Here is a 20,435-nt window from a genome sequence, read left to right on the forward strand (position 1 = left end):
CCGAATCTAATTAAAATAAATTTTTTCGTAATGTCAACCGCCCGACCCGCGGTTTATCCGTGGACTCCGTGTATGAGACCGCAAACCGCACATATCTAATATATATATGTATGTATGTATGTATGTATGTATGTATATATATATATATATATATATATATATATATATATATATATATGCCACTCACGCAGTACACCCACCCTCCCTTTGAATATCTCAATGTTCTCAATGTTGGCAAGCATGCATTCAAGTATGTTTTTATTATAAAAAAAGATTGTTTATTTTCAAGCTCGGAAATATGACAAAGAAAAGTGTTTTGCGACAGTACTACAACAAATACCCACATGAAGAAGAAGCCAGGTTGAAAACTACCGTGAAGTGTCAATGTCAATGTCAACACGTATCTCAGCGAGGAAATAACGGGCGTCAACATGATGTATGTAAACGCTTGGTCCTTGGGTGTGTGGGTGTGTGTGTGTTCAGTCGGACTCTCCCTCCGAGCTGGCAGGTGAGGATGCAGCCTCCTCCTCTTCCTCGGATTCCTGGATTGAGACGGAGAAAAATCAACTTGAGCGAGACGGGAACAATGACATGTTAGCATGGATGTTTCATCATTGAAGCCCCCTATTATGAAACTATACTTTTTCCTTTATGTAACTGTAAAATGTGCAGTTACACGAGTGCAGACAAATTGTGTTGAAGTCTGGGGAAAATGTTATAAATCCCATCTACAGCCTTTAGTCACTCTGCAGAAAAAGGCCATCAGGATTGTGTCCAATGTTAACTCCAGACATCATTCGAATCCACTATTCATGGAGTTTAAAGGGGAACATTATCACAATTTCAAAAGGGTTAAAAACAATAAAAATCATTTCCCAGTGGCTTGTTGTATTTTTTGAAGTTTTTTTCAAAATTTTACCGGTCCCGGAATATCCCTAAATAAAGCTTTAAAGTGCCTTATTTTCGCTATCTTCGAAACCACTATTCATTTCCCTGTGACGTCATACAGGGCTGCCAATACAAACAACATGGCGGTTACCACAGCAAGATATAGCGACCTTAGCTCGGATTCAGACTCGGATTTCAGCGGCTTAAGCGATTCAACAGATTACGCATGTATTGAAACAGATGGTCGGAGTATGCAGGCAGATAGCGAAAACGAAGTTGAAGAAGAAATTGAAGCTATTGAGCGAATAGCTATTGACGCTATTCGGCCATAGCGTGGGTGTACCTAATGAAGTGGCCCATAGCATGGCTGCCTTATTAGCATCGCCGGTAAAATGTGTGGACCAAACGATCAGGACTTTCGCATCTTGTGACACTGGAGCAACTTAAATCCGTCGATTGGTAAGTGTTTGTTTCGCATTAAATGTGAGTATCTAGTTTCAAATGTACATACAGCTAGCGTAAATAGCATGTTAGCATCAATTAGCGTAACATGTTAGCATCGATTAGCTGGCAGTCATGCCGTGACCAAATATGTCTGATTAGCACATAAGTCAACAACATCAACAAAACTCACCTTTGTGATTTTGTTGACTTAATCGTTGCAAATGCATCTGCAGGTTATCCATTCATCTGTGTGCCATGTCTGCCTTAGCATCGCCGGTAAAATGTGCAGACACTCTGGCACATTCAATGGGGGTCTGGCGGCAGATTTCTTGCCAGTGGTGCAACTTGAATCCCTCCCTGTTAGTGTTGTTACACCCTCCGACAACACACCGACGAGGCATGATGTCTCCAAGGTTCCAAAAAATAGTCGAAAAAACGGAAAATAACAGAGCTGAGACCCGGTGTTTGTAATGTGAAAATGAATAAGGCGGGTGTGTTACCTCGGTGACGTCACGTTCTGACGTCATCGCTAAAAGACCGATAAACAGAAAGGCGTTTAATTTGCAAAAATTCACCCATTTAGAGTTCGGAAATCGGTTAAAAAAATACATTGTCTTTTTTCTGCAACATCAAGGTATAAATTGACGCTTACATAGGTTTGGTGATAATGTTCCCCTTTAAGCAACTTAAACTGCACCATGTGATCAACTTTAAAACTGCTCAAATTATATTTAGGGCATCCCAAAACTCTCTACCATCCAATATACAGAACCTAGTACAGGATGGAGATGCTCACCATGCATCACAGTCAGAGGAAACAACAAATTATCCATCCATTTTGATCCGCTTGTCCCGTTTGGGGTCGCTGGAGCCTATCTCAGCTGCATTCAGGCGGAAGGCGGGGTACACCCTGGACAAGTCGCCACCTCATCGCAGGGCCAACACAGATAGACAGACAACATTCACACTCACATTCACACACGAGGGACCATTTAGTGTTGCCAATCAACCTATCCCCAGGTGCATGTCTTTGGAGGTGGGAGGGGCCTATCCCCAGGTGCATGTCTTTGGAGGTGGGAGGGACCTATCCCCAGGTGCATGTATTTGGAGGTAGGAGGGGCCTACCCCCAGGTGCATGTCTTAGGAGGTGGGAGGGGCCTATCCCCAGGTGCATGTCTTGGAGGTGGGAGGAAGGCAGAGTACCCGGAGGGAACCCACGCAGTCACGGGGAGAACATGCAAACTCCACACAGAAAGATCCCCAGCTCGGGATTGAACACAGGACAACTCAGGACCTTCAGATTGTGAGGCACATGCACTATATTTGCCTAAATTTAGAACAACTTTAAAAGAAATGTGCATGGAGTCACTCTGTGGAACAAATTAGGGGACGAGTTAAAAACATGATCTAACATGATTCAATGTAAAACACTATTTAAAAAAGAAATGCTGAAGAAGTGCGAGGAGGAAAGAGAGTGATGCCCTCAGCACAGAGCGATGGGGGAGAGGTGGATGGTCAGAAAGTGTGTGTGTGTGTTTTGTCTCATCTGGTCTTATCTCGTACTAACAGTGGTACTATTGTGTTGTGAGTGTACAGGAGTTCTTGTTTTTGTTTGTATGGTATTGTACCTTGTATTATATTGTTTATGTTAAATGAGTGAGAGGGGTTGGGATATTACAAGGGGTGTAACGGTACGTGTATTTGTATTGAACCGTTTCGGTACGAGGGTTTCGGTTCGGAGGTGTACCAAACGAGTACACACACTAACAGCGACCGGGCTAGAACAACATGTAAAAGCCAGAGCTGGAAGACCCTCCAACCGAAGGAGATTCCACACGGACATATTAAGTAGCGTAGCGCACGTTGTGAAAACATTACACACCGAGGCACAACACACAGCATGCTAGCAGCGACCGGGCTACGATATAGACTGACCATACCTCCTCTTTTCACCGGACATGTCCTCTTTTGCGGGGCTGTCCGGGTGGAGTTTCTTAAATGCCTCAAATGTCCGGCATCTTAAGTTAGGGTTGCGTGTATTTTCAATGTACGTTCAGGGTTAAGAACAAGACAATTTGTGCACACAGCAACATTCGTGAGGGAGGGGCATACAGAGAGAGCAAGAGAGTTATGATAAACATGCATACGTCGCCAGGCTATGCTTTTTACCCATAGATTTATCAGATATTTTTTATTTTCTATAGCAGGGGTGTCAAAAGTGTGCCCCGGAGGCCATTTGCGGCCCACAGCTAATGTTTTAAAGGCCCACGGCATGTTCTAAAAATACTATTAAAATAAACAAAAACATAAATGAATTGTGTATGTATAATGTATGTATGTATGTATGTGTGTATATGTGTATGTATATATATATATGTGTGTGTATGTATGTATGTGTATATGTATATATATATATATGTGTGTGTATGTATATGTATATATATAAGTGTACAAATGTATATGTTTGATTTAAATGTTAAACTATGTATATGAGACGTGTGCTACATATATGTTGCTTATATATTGTTTAAAAAAAAAAAAAAAGTAATATAAGTGAAGCATGTTTTAGATTTTATATATTTTGAAGCTTGTTCTTGTTGTGATGGGGTAGGTTTATATAAGCGTTGCTTCAACCTACACCCTTTCGGCTCAATCATTGCTCAAATGAGTTTCTTTTTTTTTTTTTTTGTTTTTTTTTTGTTGTTTTTGTTTTTTTTTTTGTTTTGTTTTTCTTTTCTTGTTGTTGTTCTTTGTTTTATGTGAAGATTGCCGAAATAAAATACATTGATTGATAAACAAAAGTGAAATAAAAAAGCTTATAGGCTAAATGTCATTTATAAAAAGTTGCGACGTTGACTAATGAAACAAAGCTGTTTTTTTTTTTCTTTTAAACTGTCATTGCTCAAAACATAATATTGAATGAAAATCAATGTTATTATGAATTATTGACCTATCCAAATATTCCAGTAAGAAAAATATTTTTGGTGGAAGATTTCGCAAATTTGGTAAATAAATAACCCAAAAATGTATATTTTGTTGTTTTCTTACTGGACCGAAAATGAACCGAACCGTGACCTCTGAACCGAGGTACGTACCGAAACGAAATTTTTACAGCCCTGATATTATAAGCATCTGCTTCATCCAACTCCTTTTCAAGCCTTGCACAAATGTCCCTGCCAAGATGTAAAAAAAAAAAAAGTGTTGTTGTACTGTGCAGGTTTGAAAAAAATACTCAATGTGTCCCTCGAGTCTGTTCATGAGGACCAAACGTGACAAATACCTATCCTCAAAAAGCTGACTTTAAGTTCAGTCTTTTCATGACGTCACAAATGAAAAAAAGCTTCTTATGTGTTCATCATCAGCTCTAACCCACCCCGAGCAATATGTGCCCGCCACTTTATGGCGGACAACATTGTAAAAATCGTCTTTTTGAATAAATCAGGCTTTGCTACGCATTTCAAAATGAAGCCTGGTGCTTTTACCTGTGTTCAGCACTCAAAGATGCACAAACGACGCTCATAAAAATGTAGGAGTTTTCTTTCGGGAATCTTTCAGTCATTACTCAGATTTGTAACTTGAGGAGATGATTTGTTTATTTTAACCGCACACGGTGCGGCTACACTTCCAGCCACAGATGAAGTTGATATGATAATGGACAGATATGGACGCTCACCTTCTTCTTCTTCTTCTTCTTCGACTTGCTCTTGTGGTCAGAGTCGGACGAGCTCTCCTCGCTGGTCTCGATGAACTCTTTGCTCTTGAAGCTTTCGTTGCCGCCGCCACTGCTGCGCTCCCTCTCCTTGTCTCCTCCCGACGACTTCCTCTTCTTCTCCTCCTTTTTGCCTCCAGACTTCCTGGCCTCCCTGATGGGGCGAAGGACAGAAGTTAACAAGGGCGAGGAAAACCCGTGGTGCTGGACGAGTCTTACTTCTTGGAAATGGAGGCCTCGCCGCCGCCGCCGCTTTCTTTGTACTCTTTCATTGCAATTTCATACTGCTTCTTGGCTTCTGCTGCCTTGATGTCCCACTCCTGCAAGAAGCATTGACCATGGCAAGCCAGTTCAGTCAGAAATAGGCCAAATATTTAAGCACTATACTTACATTCAGGGCTGGGCGATATATGGAATATACTCCATATATCGCGGGTTTGTCTCTGTGCGATATAGAAAATGACTATATGGTGATATAGGCTAAGACCGATTTTTATTTTATTTTATTTTAATCTTCGATTTTTTTCTCCCATTCCCCCCTCCCCCCCTTGTTTACCTGTATCTCATCTTTTTTGTAAGGGGCGCTGGAAGCCGGCAGACCCGTCAGCGATCCTGTTCTGTCTCCCTGTAATGTTTGTCTAAACTTGAATGGGATTGTACTGAAAATTTAAATTTTCCTGAAGGAACTCTCCTGACGGAATAAATAAAGTACTATCTAATCTAATCTAATATTGGAGTATAAGTCCTCACGCAGTTGCTTTTAGCTGCAGGCATTACACTAGAGCAGGGGTCACTAACGAGGTGCCCGCGGGCACCAGGTAGCCCATAAGGACCAGATGAGTCGCCCGCTGGCCTGTTCTAAAAATAGCTCAAATAGCAGCACTTACCAGTGAGCTGCCTCTATTTTTTAAATTTGATTTATTCACTAGCCCTAGTCTGTCAGAAGCACTTTTATACACACACATTAATTACAAACAAACAGGTCACAGGTGAAGATTGGAACCTTGATTAGCCATTCAAACCTGTTTGTGTCAACTTTTGTGCATGTTAACAGATCAAAGTCACTGGGGTATGTAAACTTTTGATCGGGGTCATTTGGGTACTTTCTTTTGTCATTTTGATTTAAAAAGAGTAAACACAGATGTTTGCCAATAAATTGCTTCACACAACCATTAAGCATGAGTGGAAGAAAGGTTTTTGTGTTATCATTCATATTCTCTGAAGAATGGCCAAGAAATCAGAAATTCTCCCAGGGTATGTCAACTTATGAGCACAACTGTAACCTTTTGAGTTATGACCTGACTGGAAGTAAAAACAATAACAGTAAATGTCCTCGGCCCACCTCTTTGTCGTCTTTGCCCAGCTGCCTCCACATCTCTCCCGCCTTCTTGGAGATCTCCGTGATGGAGATTCCGGGGTTCTCGGACTTGATTCGCTCGCGGCTGGAATTCAACCACAGCATGTAGGCGCTCATGGGCCTCTTGGGGCCGCCTTTGTCTTTCTGCTTCTTCTGCAGCGGTCAAAGAAAATGGACAAGGGTTAACGACTGCCGCTAAAAGCCAGTGTTCCAAGTCGCTGCCTCTCACCTCCCTGCGTGGTTTTCTTTCCTTTCTTTCCTTCTTCTCCTTCACCACTTTAGGCTTTTTGACTTTCTTCTTCTTTGAACTGTCCTCCTCACTTCCACTTCCTCCCTCCTCGCTGCTGTCGCTGGCAGACGCCTTGCTGTCGTACCTGACGGCAGAGGAGCAAAGTGTTACGTCCGCGTTTTATTTCTCAGAGAAGAGTTTTTCCTTACTCCTCCGCAATGTCGTCATCCTCCTCGCCAGGGTTGAAAGACTCATCTAAGGAATAGAAAAGTCTCGATTTAACCGGTCATATTCAAAACGTACCATGTGGCGCCGGCCACTCACCGCTCCCGCTGTCGGAGTCGTCGCTGTCGTTGCCCTCTTCTCTGATCTTGCCCTCGGCCTTCATGCGCTCCAGGTAGGCGTCGTGTTGGTCCTCGTCAGAGTCGCTGTACTCGTTGATGTTGCCCTTCATCCCCTGTAAGCAAACTGCCGTCACAACTACTCCCGCAATCATAATCCTTTCAGAGATCCACCACCTTGGCAGATTGTGCCCCGACTGGAAAAACAGACACGTCAATCACAAATTCCCATCCTCAATCGTTTCTTTTGATTCTTAAAAACTGTGATTTAAATTCGCTGCCAAGGGAAGGACAAGCGGTTAAAAATGGAGGGGTGGAAGTTTGAAAAGAGTGAAGTCTAATATCTAATTTGTGTTTACAGGACAAAGTAATCCATCCATCCATCTTCTTCCGCTTATCCGAGGTCGGGTCGCGGGGGCAACAGCCTAAGCAGGGAAACCCAGACTTCCCTCTCCCCAGCCACTTCGTCTAGCTCTTCCCGGCATATAGTAAGCGCCTGCCTAGAATTACTGCCGGGTCAAACTCGTTTCGCAAAATAATTAGCGCATGCTTAGCATTACTGCCGGCTCAGGATTAACACCGGGTCAAACTCGTTTCGCAAAATATTATTTTTATTAGCGCATGTCTAGAATTTCCACCGGGTCAAACTCGTTTTGCAAAATAATTAGCATATGCCTAGAATTTCCGTCGGGTCAAACTCGTCACGTCACGAGTGACACTTCACCTGTCAGCATTTTCAAACTGGAGGAGGCTGATTTCAATCATTTGAAATCGCATAAAGGGGAGAAGATTAAGAGCTATTCAGTAGGATTTAAGGTCCAAGCTATTGAATATGGACTTAAGCAGCTAGGTTTTATTAATATACCGTAGCTGCGTGTGTCAAATATGAGTCATTAAATGACTCCTGCCTCCTGGTGGTAGAGGGCGCTAGTGATCCTTCTTGAAATCAACATAAAATACACAAGATACACGTACAATTAGTGCACCAACCCAAAAAAACGAAATTTTCCATGAAAATTTTTTTCAAAATAAAAATAAAAAAATCCTTCTTGCGACTACTCGGCTGCAGAAGAAGTGACAACAAGCAGCAAGAGTGAGCAGCGATCGTTTATTTTTTCCTCTCGCTTGCACTTTTAACATGGAGGATTACATATCGAAAATAAAACAGTTTTCTAAACTGGACTTTCAATCGAAGCAGGAGGTAATAAATTAAGATCTCCATCGAGACAAAGAGTCTTTTAAAACTGAAGAAACATAAGGAAGACTTCTATAAACAAGTTATTGATGCTTTTGATCAGAAGGAGCTGCGCATGGACTTCATTTATAAGTAAAGGTAAGACCATAATGTTTTTTTAATTAAATGTGCTTTTCATGATGGTATCCTTACATCAGACTCAAATTTATAAGCGCAGACCTAAATTTACTGCATGTCTTTGTTAAGCGCCGGAGTGAGAAGAGGTTCTAAAATAATTAGCGCATGCTTGGCTTTACCGCATGCCTTTGGTAAACGCCGGAGTGAGAAGAGGTTTTAAATTAATTAGCGCCCCGGCGGCAATTCAAGGAAACATGGTAAATATAATTCACTTCACTTCATCTCACCTTTTTTTGTGAAGTACATAACTCCACATGTGTTCATTCATAGTTTTGATGTCACAATCTACAATGTAAATAGTCATAAAAACGAAGAAAACGCATTAAATGAGAAGGTGTGTCCAAACTTTTAGCCTGTACCGTATATATGTATGCCTTTGTGTTGTTGTGTTACTGCACAGCAAAAGCTCCAACCCGCCCAGTCCACAGTCAGCATGATGCAAACACACAAAGTTACCCATCACACACCGGCTCCCACACACCAACGCACTCACAGCCCAGCTACCAAAGTTAGTCTTGAATCACGCCTTGATTTTGTTTCCAATGCAACACAAATCTTATCCTATAGACCCAACCAAAATGTTACAATCAGGAACTTGGGAGTTAGCATTTCAGGCACCACGCCATGCGAGCACGCCAATCACAAGACGACCATACGCACCTTCTTCTACAAGGGTACCAGCACACACACACAAATACAGAAGGGCAACATGTTGTCAATGAGTGGGATGGAATTCTGTTGAAAGAAACAAAAAAAAAAACACCCTCGGCTGACACATGACCCCTGTGTTACCTCTTTAAAGCCTCTGTTCTTGATGTTAAGCTTCTTGGCGTTGACAAAGTCAAACAGTTTGCCGTACTCTTCTCTGAAAGGGGAGAGAGACAAGATGAGTGAAAACTTTGCAGGAATTGGCCAAAATGTATGCACACTGGCACGGAAACCGGAGTTGAGAAAGCGTCCATTGCCAAAAAAAGAGCGACTTGACTTGCATTACCGTATTTTCCCTACCATGGGGCGTACCGGATTATAAGGCGCACTGCGGATGACCGGGTCTAGCCAGGTCTATTTTCATACAAAAGGCGCACCGGATTACAGGGTGCATTCATCATATTATGATTTTTTTTTTCTACATTTAAAAGAATTCCTAACATGTAATGGTAGTTCATTGGTCAAAATTTTGCATCGATGATGGTTTGCACATCATCTGCAAGTCTCTTTCTGACAGTCGCTTTTGTGGGCGGCCTTATTTACGTGGGACACCTTTGACAGCATCATCTCCCTGTAATCTTTGTTGTTCTTGCACGCTACACCGTGCAAGGACGGTGTCAAAAGATGGCACTAACTGTTTTAAAGACATTCAGACTTTACTTTAATCAATAATCTCTTCATCCGTGGCTCACTAGTGCAATAACAACGCCCAGAATGCGTCCCGTGAAAAACAGTCCGACCGGAACTCTCTAATACAGGGGTCGGGAACCTTTTTGGCAGAGAGAGCCATGAAAGCCAAATATTTCAAAATGTATTTCCATGAGAGCCATATAATATTTTTTAAAACTGAATACAACGAAATGCGTGCATTTTTAAGTAAGACCAACATTTTAAGAGTATGATAAGTATCTTATTCTTTTTAATAACATTGTTATTCTAAAAGTTAACCAATAATAAATATAATACTTCTTTCCATTAATGCGACATCTTGAACAGGTGCGATAGAAAACGGAGGGTTGGATTAAAATGCATGAGAATGTTTTGTAATTGGAATGTTATTTTTAACACTGTGATTACCAGCAGAAATATTAATTACTTATCATGTTAAGCAATGTCAGCAAAGATTTATCTGAGAGCCAGATGCAGTCATCAAAAGAGCCGCATCTGGCTCTAGAGCCATAGGTTCCCTACCCCTGCTCTAATAACTAAAGTTCCTTGGGTGAATAACGTAAACTCACTATACCGGTATGTTTTAGTGCTTTCATGGCGAGTTTACTGACAGATATAAGTAAGAACTTTACACTACTTTATATTAGAAATGGCAACAGCGGAGGATGAATGTCCCATAACAAGAAGATAGAGAAAAAGAAGAAGCTTATCAACTACGGTGTTGTCATGAACTACAAAGGCGGACACGCACAAATTTTCAGGACTTATGCAGATCCGAAATACAGATCAGCAGGTACCAGAAGCTAAGAAAATTAGCTTTTGCCTAATATTGCGAAACACAACGCCAGATAATATACCTTACCATATATACACACACCATAATAATACTTCTGTGTTGAAGCACAGTACAATCCACCAGGCGGTGCGGTTTCATAGCTTACCAAAGTCATACTAAACCATTTTGATAGATTTTTGAGCGCTGTGTGTAATGTTCTATATTTTCAATGGAACAGATACAATTTTGGTGTTGTTTACTTGAGTCATATTGCAGTCTACATATACCTCTGATGTGTGACTGCCATCATATTGCAGTCAACACATATCTCTAATGTGTGACTGCCATCTACTGGTCACACTTATTACAACATGCACCAAATAAAATCGCTTCGAGGTCGGTAAGCACAACCAAAATTATTCCGTACATAGGCGCACCGGGTTATAAGGCACTCCCAGACTGACAGGACTCGGTCACCTCTCAATGCTGCTGAAGGTGTACTGGTTCCCCTGCTTGGACTCGATCTCAAAGTCGAAGGAGCGAGTGGTCGTGGTGCCTCGGGCGAAGTTGACGCAGGAGATCTCCTCAAAGCGCAGGTGCACGGGGGGCTTGTGGACGTAGATGAAGCCCCTCTCCAGAGGATAGAGAAGACCTGAAGACGCTTTGTAGGAGCAGGTGATGCACTGACCACCTGAGTGGCTGAGCGGGAAGATGTGCGAAGCCAAGGTTAGGTACTTTCAAAAAGGAGCAATGTGAATGTGTGATCATGTGCTTGCGGCGTACCCCTGGAAGTTTCCGGGTACTGTGATCTTTCTGTTGACCAGGGCCTTCATCACCCTGCTGACCATCTCATAGAGCGAGCCTGACATGTCCTTACTGAGTTTGCCTTCAAAGCGGCGCTCCACATCGTCCCTGTTGGACACGGGAAACAAACACTCAGCAAGTACAGTACAGGCCAAACGTTTGCACACACCTTCTCCTCATACAATCCATTTTCTTTATTTCCGTGACTACCGTATTTCCTTGAATTGCCGCCGGGTATATAGTATGCGCCTGCCTAGAATTACTGCCGGGTCAAACTCGTTTCGAAAAATATTATTTTTATTAGCGCATGTCTACAATTTCCACCGGGTCAAATTCATTTTGCAAAATAATTAGCATATGCTTAGAATTTTCACCGGGTCAAACTCGTCACGTCACGAGTGACACTTCACCTGTCATCATTTTCAAAATGGAGGAGGCTAGTTTCAATAATTTGAAATCGCATAAAAGGAAGAAGATTAAGAGCTATTCAATAGGATTTAAGGTCCAAGCTATTGAATATGCTAAAAAAGAACAGTAAGCATCCATGTTTTATTAATATACCGTAGCTGCGTGTGTCAAATATGAGTCATTAAATGACACCGGCCTCCTGGTGGTAGAGGGCGCTAGTGATCCTCTTTGCGACTACTCGGCTGCAGAAGAAGTGACAACAAGCAGCAAGAGTGAGCAGCGTGTTTATTTTTTCCACTCGCTTGCACTTTTAACATAGAAGATTACATATCTAAAATAAAATAGTTTTCTAAACTGGACTTTCAATCGAAGCAGGAGGTAATAAAGGAAGATCTCCATCGAGACAGAGAGACTTTTAAAACTGAAGAAAGATAAGGAAGACTTCTATAAATAAGTTATCGATGCTTTTGATCAGAAGGAGCTGCGCATGGACTTGATTTATAAGTAAAGGTAAGACAATAAAATATATTTTTTTTATTAAATGTGCTTTTCATGATAGCATCCTTACATCACACTCAAATGTTTAAGCGCAGGCCTAAATTTACCGCATGCATTTGGTAAGTGCCGGAGTGAGAAGAGGTTTTAAAATGATTAGCGCCCCGGCGGCAATGCAAGGAAATACGGTATTTACTGTTATTGTAGATTACACGTAGACTGACACCTGTGAAGTGAAAACCCTTTCAGATGACAACCTCTTGAAGCTCATCAGGAGAATGCCAAGAGTGTGCAAAACAGTAATCAGAGCAAAGTGTGGTTATTTTGAAGAAACTAGAATATAGAACATGTTTTCAGTTATTCCACCTATTTTAATAAATAATAATAATAATAATACATTTTACTTGTAAGGTGCCTTTCTGGGCACTCAAGGACACCGTACAAAATCAAAAAAATAAATTCCATTGGATAAAAAAACCAAAAACAACAACAACAAAGATTGATAAGATTTAGAATGAATAAGCAGTCAGGAACCGGTGTGTTTTGAGTCTTGAGTTGAAGAGGGATTTTGTTGTGTTCATTCATTGCTTTGATGCCTTCAGTGACAATCTACAATGTAAATAGTCATGAAAAAAAACAAAAATTGGTGAGTCCAAACTTTTGGCCTGTAATGTCAGTAAGTACAGCGCTTTTCACAGATACAACCACAAAGAGCTGTACAAAACATAGGTTAATTAAAACAACAATTAAATTAAAACAACAGGAGCAACACCATAAAAAGTGGATTAAAAATAGTTAAAAGGTGCGTTTACTAAAAACTTTACTAAAAAGAGAAGTCTTCAAATGTTTCCTAAAAGTGCCAACACAGTCAAGATCACAGAGGGACTGGTGCAAGTTTTTCTAGAGTCTGGGGAGCTATAGCCTGGAATGCCAGATTTTAAAAAGGGTTTTTGGGGTATTTAGGAGACCCTGGCCTGAAGACCGGAAGCTGCGCCCTAAAGAGAAGGAGCAAGTCAGCAAAAACTTTGCTTCCCTCTAGTGGACACGGGAATGTTTTTCTTTTAAACACATTCTTCAAATTAGCGCTTAAAAATCCTCATTTAATTGGGACTGTCAAATTTAACTAGTTAACATGCGATTAACCTCAAAATAATTATCGCATTAATTATGTATCAACGCACAAACTTACCTAAAAGGAAGCGTGGATTGTTTTCAGCAGATAAAATATGTGTACTTAGTAAAACATTTAAAAAAATATTTCTTGCTTGACATTAGTGAAGTGAATTATATTTATATAGCGCTTTTCTCTAGTGACTCAAAGCGCTTTACATAGTGAAACCCAATATCTATGTTACATTTAAACCAGTGTGGGTGGCACTGGGAGCAGGTGGGTAAAGTGTCTTGCCCAAGGACACAACGGCAGTGACTAGGATGGCGGAAGCGGGAATCGAACCTGCAACCCTCAAGTTATTGGCACGGCCACTCTACCATCCGAGCTATGCCGCCCCCATTTGTCAAAATATTGTGGTAGTTAAATGATATCAAACTTGTATTTACCCAGGAATATTCAATTGAGATTCAGAATGTATTCTACAAGGTATTCCTGCCATGCACATTCTTGCCCAAAGACACAAAGGCAGTGACAAGGATGATGGAAGCTAGACTCGTAGCAAAAATACTCAAGTTTCTGGGAGACCACGCCGCTGAGCCACGGCACCGCAAAGTAGTATTCAAAAGTGTGATTAATCTGATATAAAAAAAAATACATTTGACAGCAATACAGCAATACAAACTGACCTAGACCTTTAGTACTTTTTGCTTTAAGTTTGTTACATGTTTTCAATTTGGCTTATGTATCTTGTTTTCAGGGACCGAATGTCCCTTTGGGACAGAGGACCCTATTGTATTTCTAAGGTTTTATTATTGTTATACTGCCGCCTCTTTGAGCTGTCATTTGACCCCCTTAACATGCTTCAAAACTCACCAAATTTAAACACACACATCAGGACTGGTGAAAATTGCGATCTAATCAAAACACTAACACCCAAAACTCAAAATTGCGCTCTAGCGCCCCCTAGAAAACAACACAGACAAAACTGCTTGTAACTTCTGTTAGGAATGTCGTAGAGACATGAAACAAAAACCTCTAAGTAGGTCTGACTAGACCTAGATTTCATACACTGGCCTCCTTCAGCAAAAATCAACAGGAAGTTGGCAAAAACCCCTTCAAAACAAAAGTTTTCTAAAAATGTCATTTTTGCCTCTTTGAGCTGCAATTTGACCCCCTTAACATGCTTCAAAACTCATCAAATTTAACACACACATCAGGACTAGCGAAAATTGCGATCTAATAAAAAAACTAAAACCCCAAACTCAAAATTGCGCTCTAGCGCCCCCTAGGAATAAAACACTGACAAAACTGCTATTGGGAAGAAAACACAGACAAAACTGCTTGTAACTTCCGGTAGGAATGTCATTAAGACATGAAACAAAAACCTCTATGTAGGTCTCACTTAGTTCTACACTTCATTAACTGACATTCTTCAGTAAAATTCAAAAGGAAGTTGGCAATTACCCCTTCAAAACAAAAGTTTTGTAAAAACTTGTCACCTTTTTCAAACATTATCTCCTCTGAGCGCGTTTGTTGTGTCGGCTTCAAACTCGCACAGGAAAGAGATCGAACCCTTCTGATTAAAAGTTGCGCAAAGAGTTTTTCTAACTGCTCTGGTTTTGATTTTACGAGCCTTCAAAGAACCACAGCGCTGATGCAGCTGCGTTGCTGCCGTCTCAAGATGGCCGCTTAAAAACAGGAAGCAACAGCGTGACCACACAATGTAGAGAAGGTAGGTACTGTGCGGGTAAAGATATGTTGACTGGGTGAAAGAAAGAGACACCAGTTTGACTCCAGGATACAGAGAAGGTAGGTAATGTGCAGGTAAAGATATGTTGTCTGGGTGATGGCAGGAAACACCAGCATGTATGGGTGAAATAAAGAAGCACCAGTGTGACCCCAGGATGCAGGGAAGGTAGGTAACGTGCAGGTAAAGATATGTTGAATGGGTAAAGGCAGGAAACACCAGCAAAAGTCGGTCCCGTCCATCGCTGCTTGCAGCTTTAGTTATCATTGTATTTTCATAAACCTATACACCACTTTGTGGCTGATTGAGCTGTTTCACATAGGCTTTATAAATAAACCTTGACCTTGATGTGGTTTATTATTGTAGCCGTAGATGAAATCATAACGGGGCACAATATCCGCAGCACATAAACTCACTCGCTCATGTTGAGAGATAGGTCGATGGTCTCTTCTTTGGAGAAGAGCAGAATCAAGAAGTGGTAGCGCGTCTGGCCTTGCTTGATGGGAGGATCCAGACTGATCTACACCAAAAGACAAGAAGCCGAATGTGAGCAAACTAGGGTTGTACGGTATAACGGTACTAGTATAGTATCGCGGTACTAATGAATCAATAACGTTACTACACTCTGTTTGAAAAGAATCAGAATAGGTATCAGAATCTGCTCCAATTTTGTTGTTCTTTGAACCTGTTCACTGTAATAATAATGACAATAAAACTGTATTCCATTCTATTCTGAAAAGTATCGGTTCGCCATATTTGGGCTTTTTTTTTTTTCTTCCACAGACATGACGGCGCCTCGTTGTCACTACGTGAAATTGCTGGTTTTACGAGCAGAGAAGCATGTTCAGCAGCGCACACACACAGAATACTTACAAGCAGACACGTGTGTAGACAGAAAAGGGAGAATAAATGCATTTTGGTGTAAAAACTTAAGATAAAGGTGAAGTTTTAACACTGAAACATCCTCAGGAAGAGGTGCTTTAAAACATTGCTAGCTAACTAGCAGCTAACATCCGTCGGCAGTGTTTTAGCTACTTCTAAATCACTAATCCTGGCATCCATAGCGACAAATAAAGTAAGTTTCTTACAAGTAACATTGTTACTGGAGGAGTATCCTCCTCCACTGTAGGAGGATACAAAAGCTCACCGGCGTCACAATGTAAACAATTGCCACTGGTGGCTCTACACCTGACATCCACTGTAATGATACCAAGTACAATAGCGTATCTAGTCAATACTACTATGATTACATCAATATTTTTTATCGTCACAAAATCTTTTTTCCTTTATAAAAATGTTTATTATATTAATAAAGTCAGGAAATACGTCCCTGGAAACATGACTTAAATTATGACCAATGTATGATCCTGTAACTACTTGGTATCCGATTGATACCTAAATTTGTGGTATCATCCAAAAGTAATGTTATGTATCAAAACAAGAGAAGAATAAGTGATTATTACATTTTAACAGAAGTGTAGATAGAACATGTTAAAATAAAAAATAATCAGATATTAACAGTAAATTAACAAGTAGATTAATAATCAATTTTTACAGTTTGTTCTTTATAATGTAGACAAACTAATAGGTGTATAAATGACAAAATATGTTACTGCATACATCAGCAGACTAATTAGCAGTCTTTGTTTGTTTACTTACTACTAAAAGACAAGTTGTCTAGTGCGTTCAACATTTTATTTAAGGACTAAATTCCAATAATAAACATATGTTTCATGTACCCTAAGATTTTTGTTCAAATAAAGCCAATAATGACAGTTTTTTGTGGTCTGCTTTAGTTCGAAAAGTGTTTGGTACCGGTACCAAAATATTGGTATAGAGAGTGAGATAGACAGAGAGAGAGAGAGAGAGAGATAGATACATACATAGATAGAGAAAAAGAGAGATACATAAAGAGAGAGAACTAGATAGATAGATAGAGAGATAGAAACAGAGATAGATAGATAGATAGATAGATAGATGTATGGACGGATAGATAGACTGATAGACAGACAGACAGATAGACGGATGGACAGATAGATAGACGGACAGACGGACCGATAGAGATAGATAGATAAACAGAGAGATACATAAAGAGAGAGAGCTAGATAGATAGAGAGATAGAAACAGAGATAGATAGATAGAGAGAGCGAGCTAGATAGAGAGATAGATAGATAGATGGATAGATATAGATAGACTGATAGACAGACAGACGGATGGACAGATAGATAGACAGATAGATGGACGGACGGACCGATAGATAGATAGACAGACAGATGGATGGATAGATAGACAGACAGACAGACAGATGGATGGATAGACAGACTGATAGACAGACAAACAGATAGATAGACATATAGAGAGATAGATGGACAGACAGACAGATAGACAGACAGATTGAGAGATAGACAGATAGACACACAGATAGATAGACAGATGGACAGATAGAGAGATAGATAGACAGACAGACAGATGGATGGATAGACAGACTGATAGACAGACAGACAGATAGATAGACAGATAGATGGACAGATAGACAGACAGACACACAGATAGATAGACAGACGGACAGATAGAGAGATAGATAGGCAGACAGAGGGACGGACAGACAGACAGACACAGACAGATTGAGAGATAGACAGATAGACAGATCGATACACAGACGGACAGATAGATAAACAGACAGAGGGACGGACACAGACAGATAAGAGAGAAAGACAGACAGACAGATAAAAAGGTAGTACTTTATTGATTCCTTCAGGAGAGTTCTCTTGGGAAAATTAAAATTCCAGCAGCAGCGTACAGAGTTGACTGTGTACAGAATCGTTGACAACCCTGGAGCAAACATGTGCAGCAACACCCAAGTAGCAGGTCTGAAAAGTCTGCCTTACCACAAAGAACATCTGCCTCTGGTCCTTGTGTGGCAGCAGGAATAGACGCAGGACGGTAGTGTAGGGAATCTTGTAGTCAAAGGTCTTACCATGGAGGTGAAGGAAGGTTGGGTAGATGCGGATGTCATACCTGACAGACAGAATGTGTTCAGTGGGAGTCGCTCATGCATGATAATATATGTTAGAGTGGATGCATGTACCTTCCTCTGGGTGTAAGGCAATGCAGCTCTTTGAAGATGCACACGGCGTCTCCCGTTGCCTGGATCACATCCGCCTTCGACAGCACGTTCTGGGCGAAGGCCTACAGCGAGGTCGACACCAGCTTTTAGCGGTAAGGTCTTTACCAAGGAAAGCAGCAGAGGGAACATTTGCCCCCACCTCCACCGGGTCCTGCCGCTCGTCGGACTGGCTGGGCGGGACGTAGAAGCGGACCTCCATGAGCGACACCTCCGTGTCGTCGTTCTGGTGGAACTCCAGCGTGACTTCATTCTTGCCCGTGGCACACTGGGAGACGTTAGCCAGCGGGACCTCGAAGGCCGTGTTGTCGTTCACGTCAAACGACAAGAGTGGCCCTGTGAAACACCATGAAACAAACTAAGATCTCACTTCAAAAACACTTTTCGGCCTTCCTTAGCTGCATGAGCACGCCTGAGGGTAAACTCGGACACCAGGTTTGTCGATACCAAAATGTATTTCGATACTTTTCTAAATAAAGGGGACGACAAACAAATTTAATTATTGGCTTTATTCCAACAAAAATCTTAGGGTACATTAAACATCCATCCATCCATTTTCTGCCGCTTATTCCCTTTGGGGTTGCGGGTGCCTATCTCAGCCACAATCGGGCAGAAGGCGGCGTATACCCTGGACAAGTCGCCACCTCATCGCAGTACATTAAACACAGGTGTCTTATTGCAATGTAGTTCTTAAATAAAATAGTGAACATACACTACTAGTCTTTTAGTAGTAAGTAAACAAACAAAGACTTCTAATTAGTCTGCTGAGGTATGCAGTAACATTGTGTAATTTATACACCTACTATTTTGTCTACATTATAAAGGACAAACTGTAAAAATTGATTATTAATCTACTTGTTTATCTACTGTTAAAATCTGCTTATTTTCTGTTTCAACATGTTCTATCTACACTTCTGTTAAAATGTGATAATCACTTATTCTTCTCTTCTTTGATACTTTATTTTAGTTTTGGATGATTCCACAAGTTTGGGCATCAATTTTATACCAAGTAGTTACAGGATCATACATTGGTCATGATTTAAGTTCTCAAAAATAATGCACTTTGTGACTTCAATAATAAATATGGCAGTGCAGTGTTGGCATTTTTTTCCATAAATTGAGTTGATTTAGGGCTTCACGGTGGGAGAGGGGTTAGTGCGTCTGCCTCACAATACGAAGGTCCTGCAGTCCTGGGTTCAATTCCAGGCTGAGGATCTTTCTGTGTGGAGTTTGCATGTTCTCCCCGTGAATGCGTGGGTTCCCTCCGGGTACTCCGGCTTCCTCCCACTTCCAAAGACATGCACCTGGGGATAGGTTGATTGGCAACACTAAATTGGCCCTAGTGTGTGAATGTGAGTGTGAATGTTGTCTGTCTATCTGTGTTGGCCCTGCGATGAGGGGGCGACTTGTCCAGGGTGTACCCCGCCTTCCGCCCGATTGTAGCTGAGATAGGCGCCAGCGCCCCCCGTGACCCCAAAAGGGAATAAGCGGTAGAAAATGGATGGATGGATGGATGGATGAGTTGATTTATTTTGGAAAACCTTGTTACATTGTTTAATGCATCCAGCGGGGCATCACAACAAAATGAGGCATGATAATGTGTTCATTCCACCACTGTATATATCGGTTGATATCGGAATCGGAAATTAAGAGTTGGACAATATTGGAATATCTGACATCGGCAAAAAAGCCATTATCAGACATCTCTAATAATAATTAAAAAAAAAAAGAAACTTTATAATATCATCATGAAGCGGCCTACCTTGGGCTTTGGTATCTGCAATGTGGCCCAAGGTAAAAATGAGTTCAAAACATTTCCCATTGGGCAACTCTATCCTTTAGCCACGCCCCCCTCAGGTAATATTCTTCCAATGTTATGACCTTTGTTTACAATCCGTCACGTCAAAAATATACCTGGTCGCTGGCTGCTACTACTACTACTAAATAAACTACAACTGGTTCAAAACTAACAGTGTTTGGATTGTAATTATCCAAAAATTATTGGCAAAATGAACAGCCGTCAATGTTGTGTGAGCGACCGGAGGCAACAAGGAGTACCATATTTCCTTGAATTGCCGCCGCGGCTCTAATTAATTTAAAACCTCTTCTCACTCTGGCGTTTACCAAAGGCATGCGGTAAATTTAGGCCTGCTCTTATAAATTTGAGTGTGATGTAAGGATACCATCATGAAAAGCACATTTAATAAAAAAAACTTTCTTATGGTTTTACCTTTACTTATAAATAAAGTCCATG

The 20,435-nt window shown here is 41.1% G+C and overlaps 1 protein-coding gene across 4 annotated transcripts in view; it reads right to left on the reverse strand.

Moving 5' to 3' along the window:
- Positions 1–241: 241 nt before the first annotated feature.
- The window catches only part of LOC133552694 (FACT complex subunit SSRP1-like), a 38,977-nt gene continuing 18,783 nt past the window's right edge, over positions 242–20,435 (reverse strand). For 3 of the 4 annotated variants that reach the window (XM_061900082.1, XM_061900081.1, XM_061900083.1), the window contains exons 5-18: positions 18,324–18,517; positions 18,146–18,246; positions 17,946–18,075; positions 15,474–15,577; positions 11,276–11,404; positions 10,970–11,191; positions 9,133–9,205; positions 6,952–7,084; positions 6,837–6,882; positions 6,628–6,772; positions 6,384–6,551; positions 5,261–5,361; positions 5,006–5,195; positions 242–542 (exon numbers count right to left, since the gene is read on the reverse strand). In XM_061900082.1, coding sequence (XP_061756066.1) covers positions 480–542; positions 5,006–5,195; positions 5,261–5,361; positions 6,384–6,551; positions 6,628–6,772; positions 6,837–6,882; positions 6,952–7,084; positions 9,133–9,205; positions 10,970–11,191; positions 11,276–11,404; positions 15,474–15,577; positions 17,946–18,075; positions 18,146–18,246; positions 18,324–18,517 — 1,799 coding nt within the window. In that variant the 3' untranslated portion in view covers positions 242–479. The remainder of the gene's footprint in view (positions 543–5,005; positions 5,196–5,260; positions 5,362–6,383; positions 6,552–6,627; positions 6,773–6,836; positions 6,883–6,951; positions 7,085–9,132; positions 9,206–10,969; positions 11,192–11,275; positions 11,405–15,473; positions 15,578–17,945; positions 18,076–18,145; positions 18,247–18,323; positions 18,518–20,435) is intronic. The other variant, XM_061900084.1, reaches the window with a different exon arrangement.

Source organism: Nerophis ophidion, linkage group LG05, assembly GCF_033978795.1.
Source record: "Nerophis ophidion isolate RoL-2023_Sa linkage group LG05, RoL_Noph_v1.0, whole genome shotgun sequence".
NCBI classification, from domain to species: domain Eukaryota; kingdom Metazoa; phylum Chordata; class Actinopteri; order Syngnathiformes; family Syngnathidae; genus Nerophis; species Nerophis ophidion.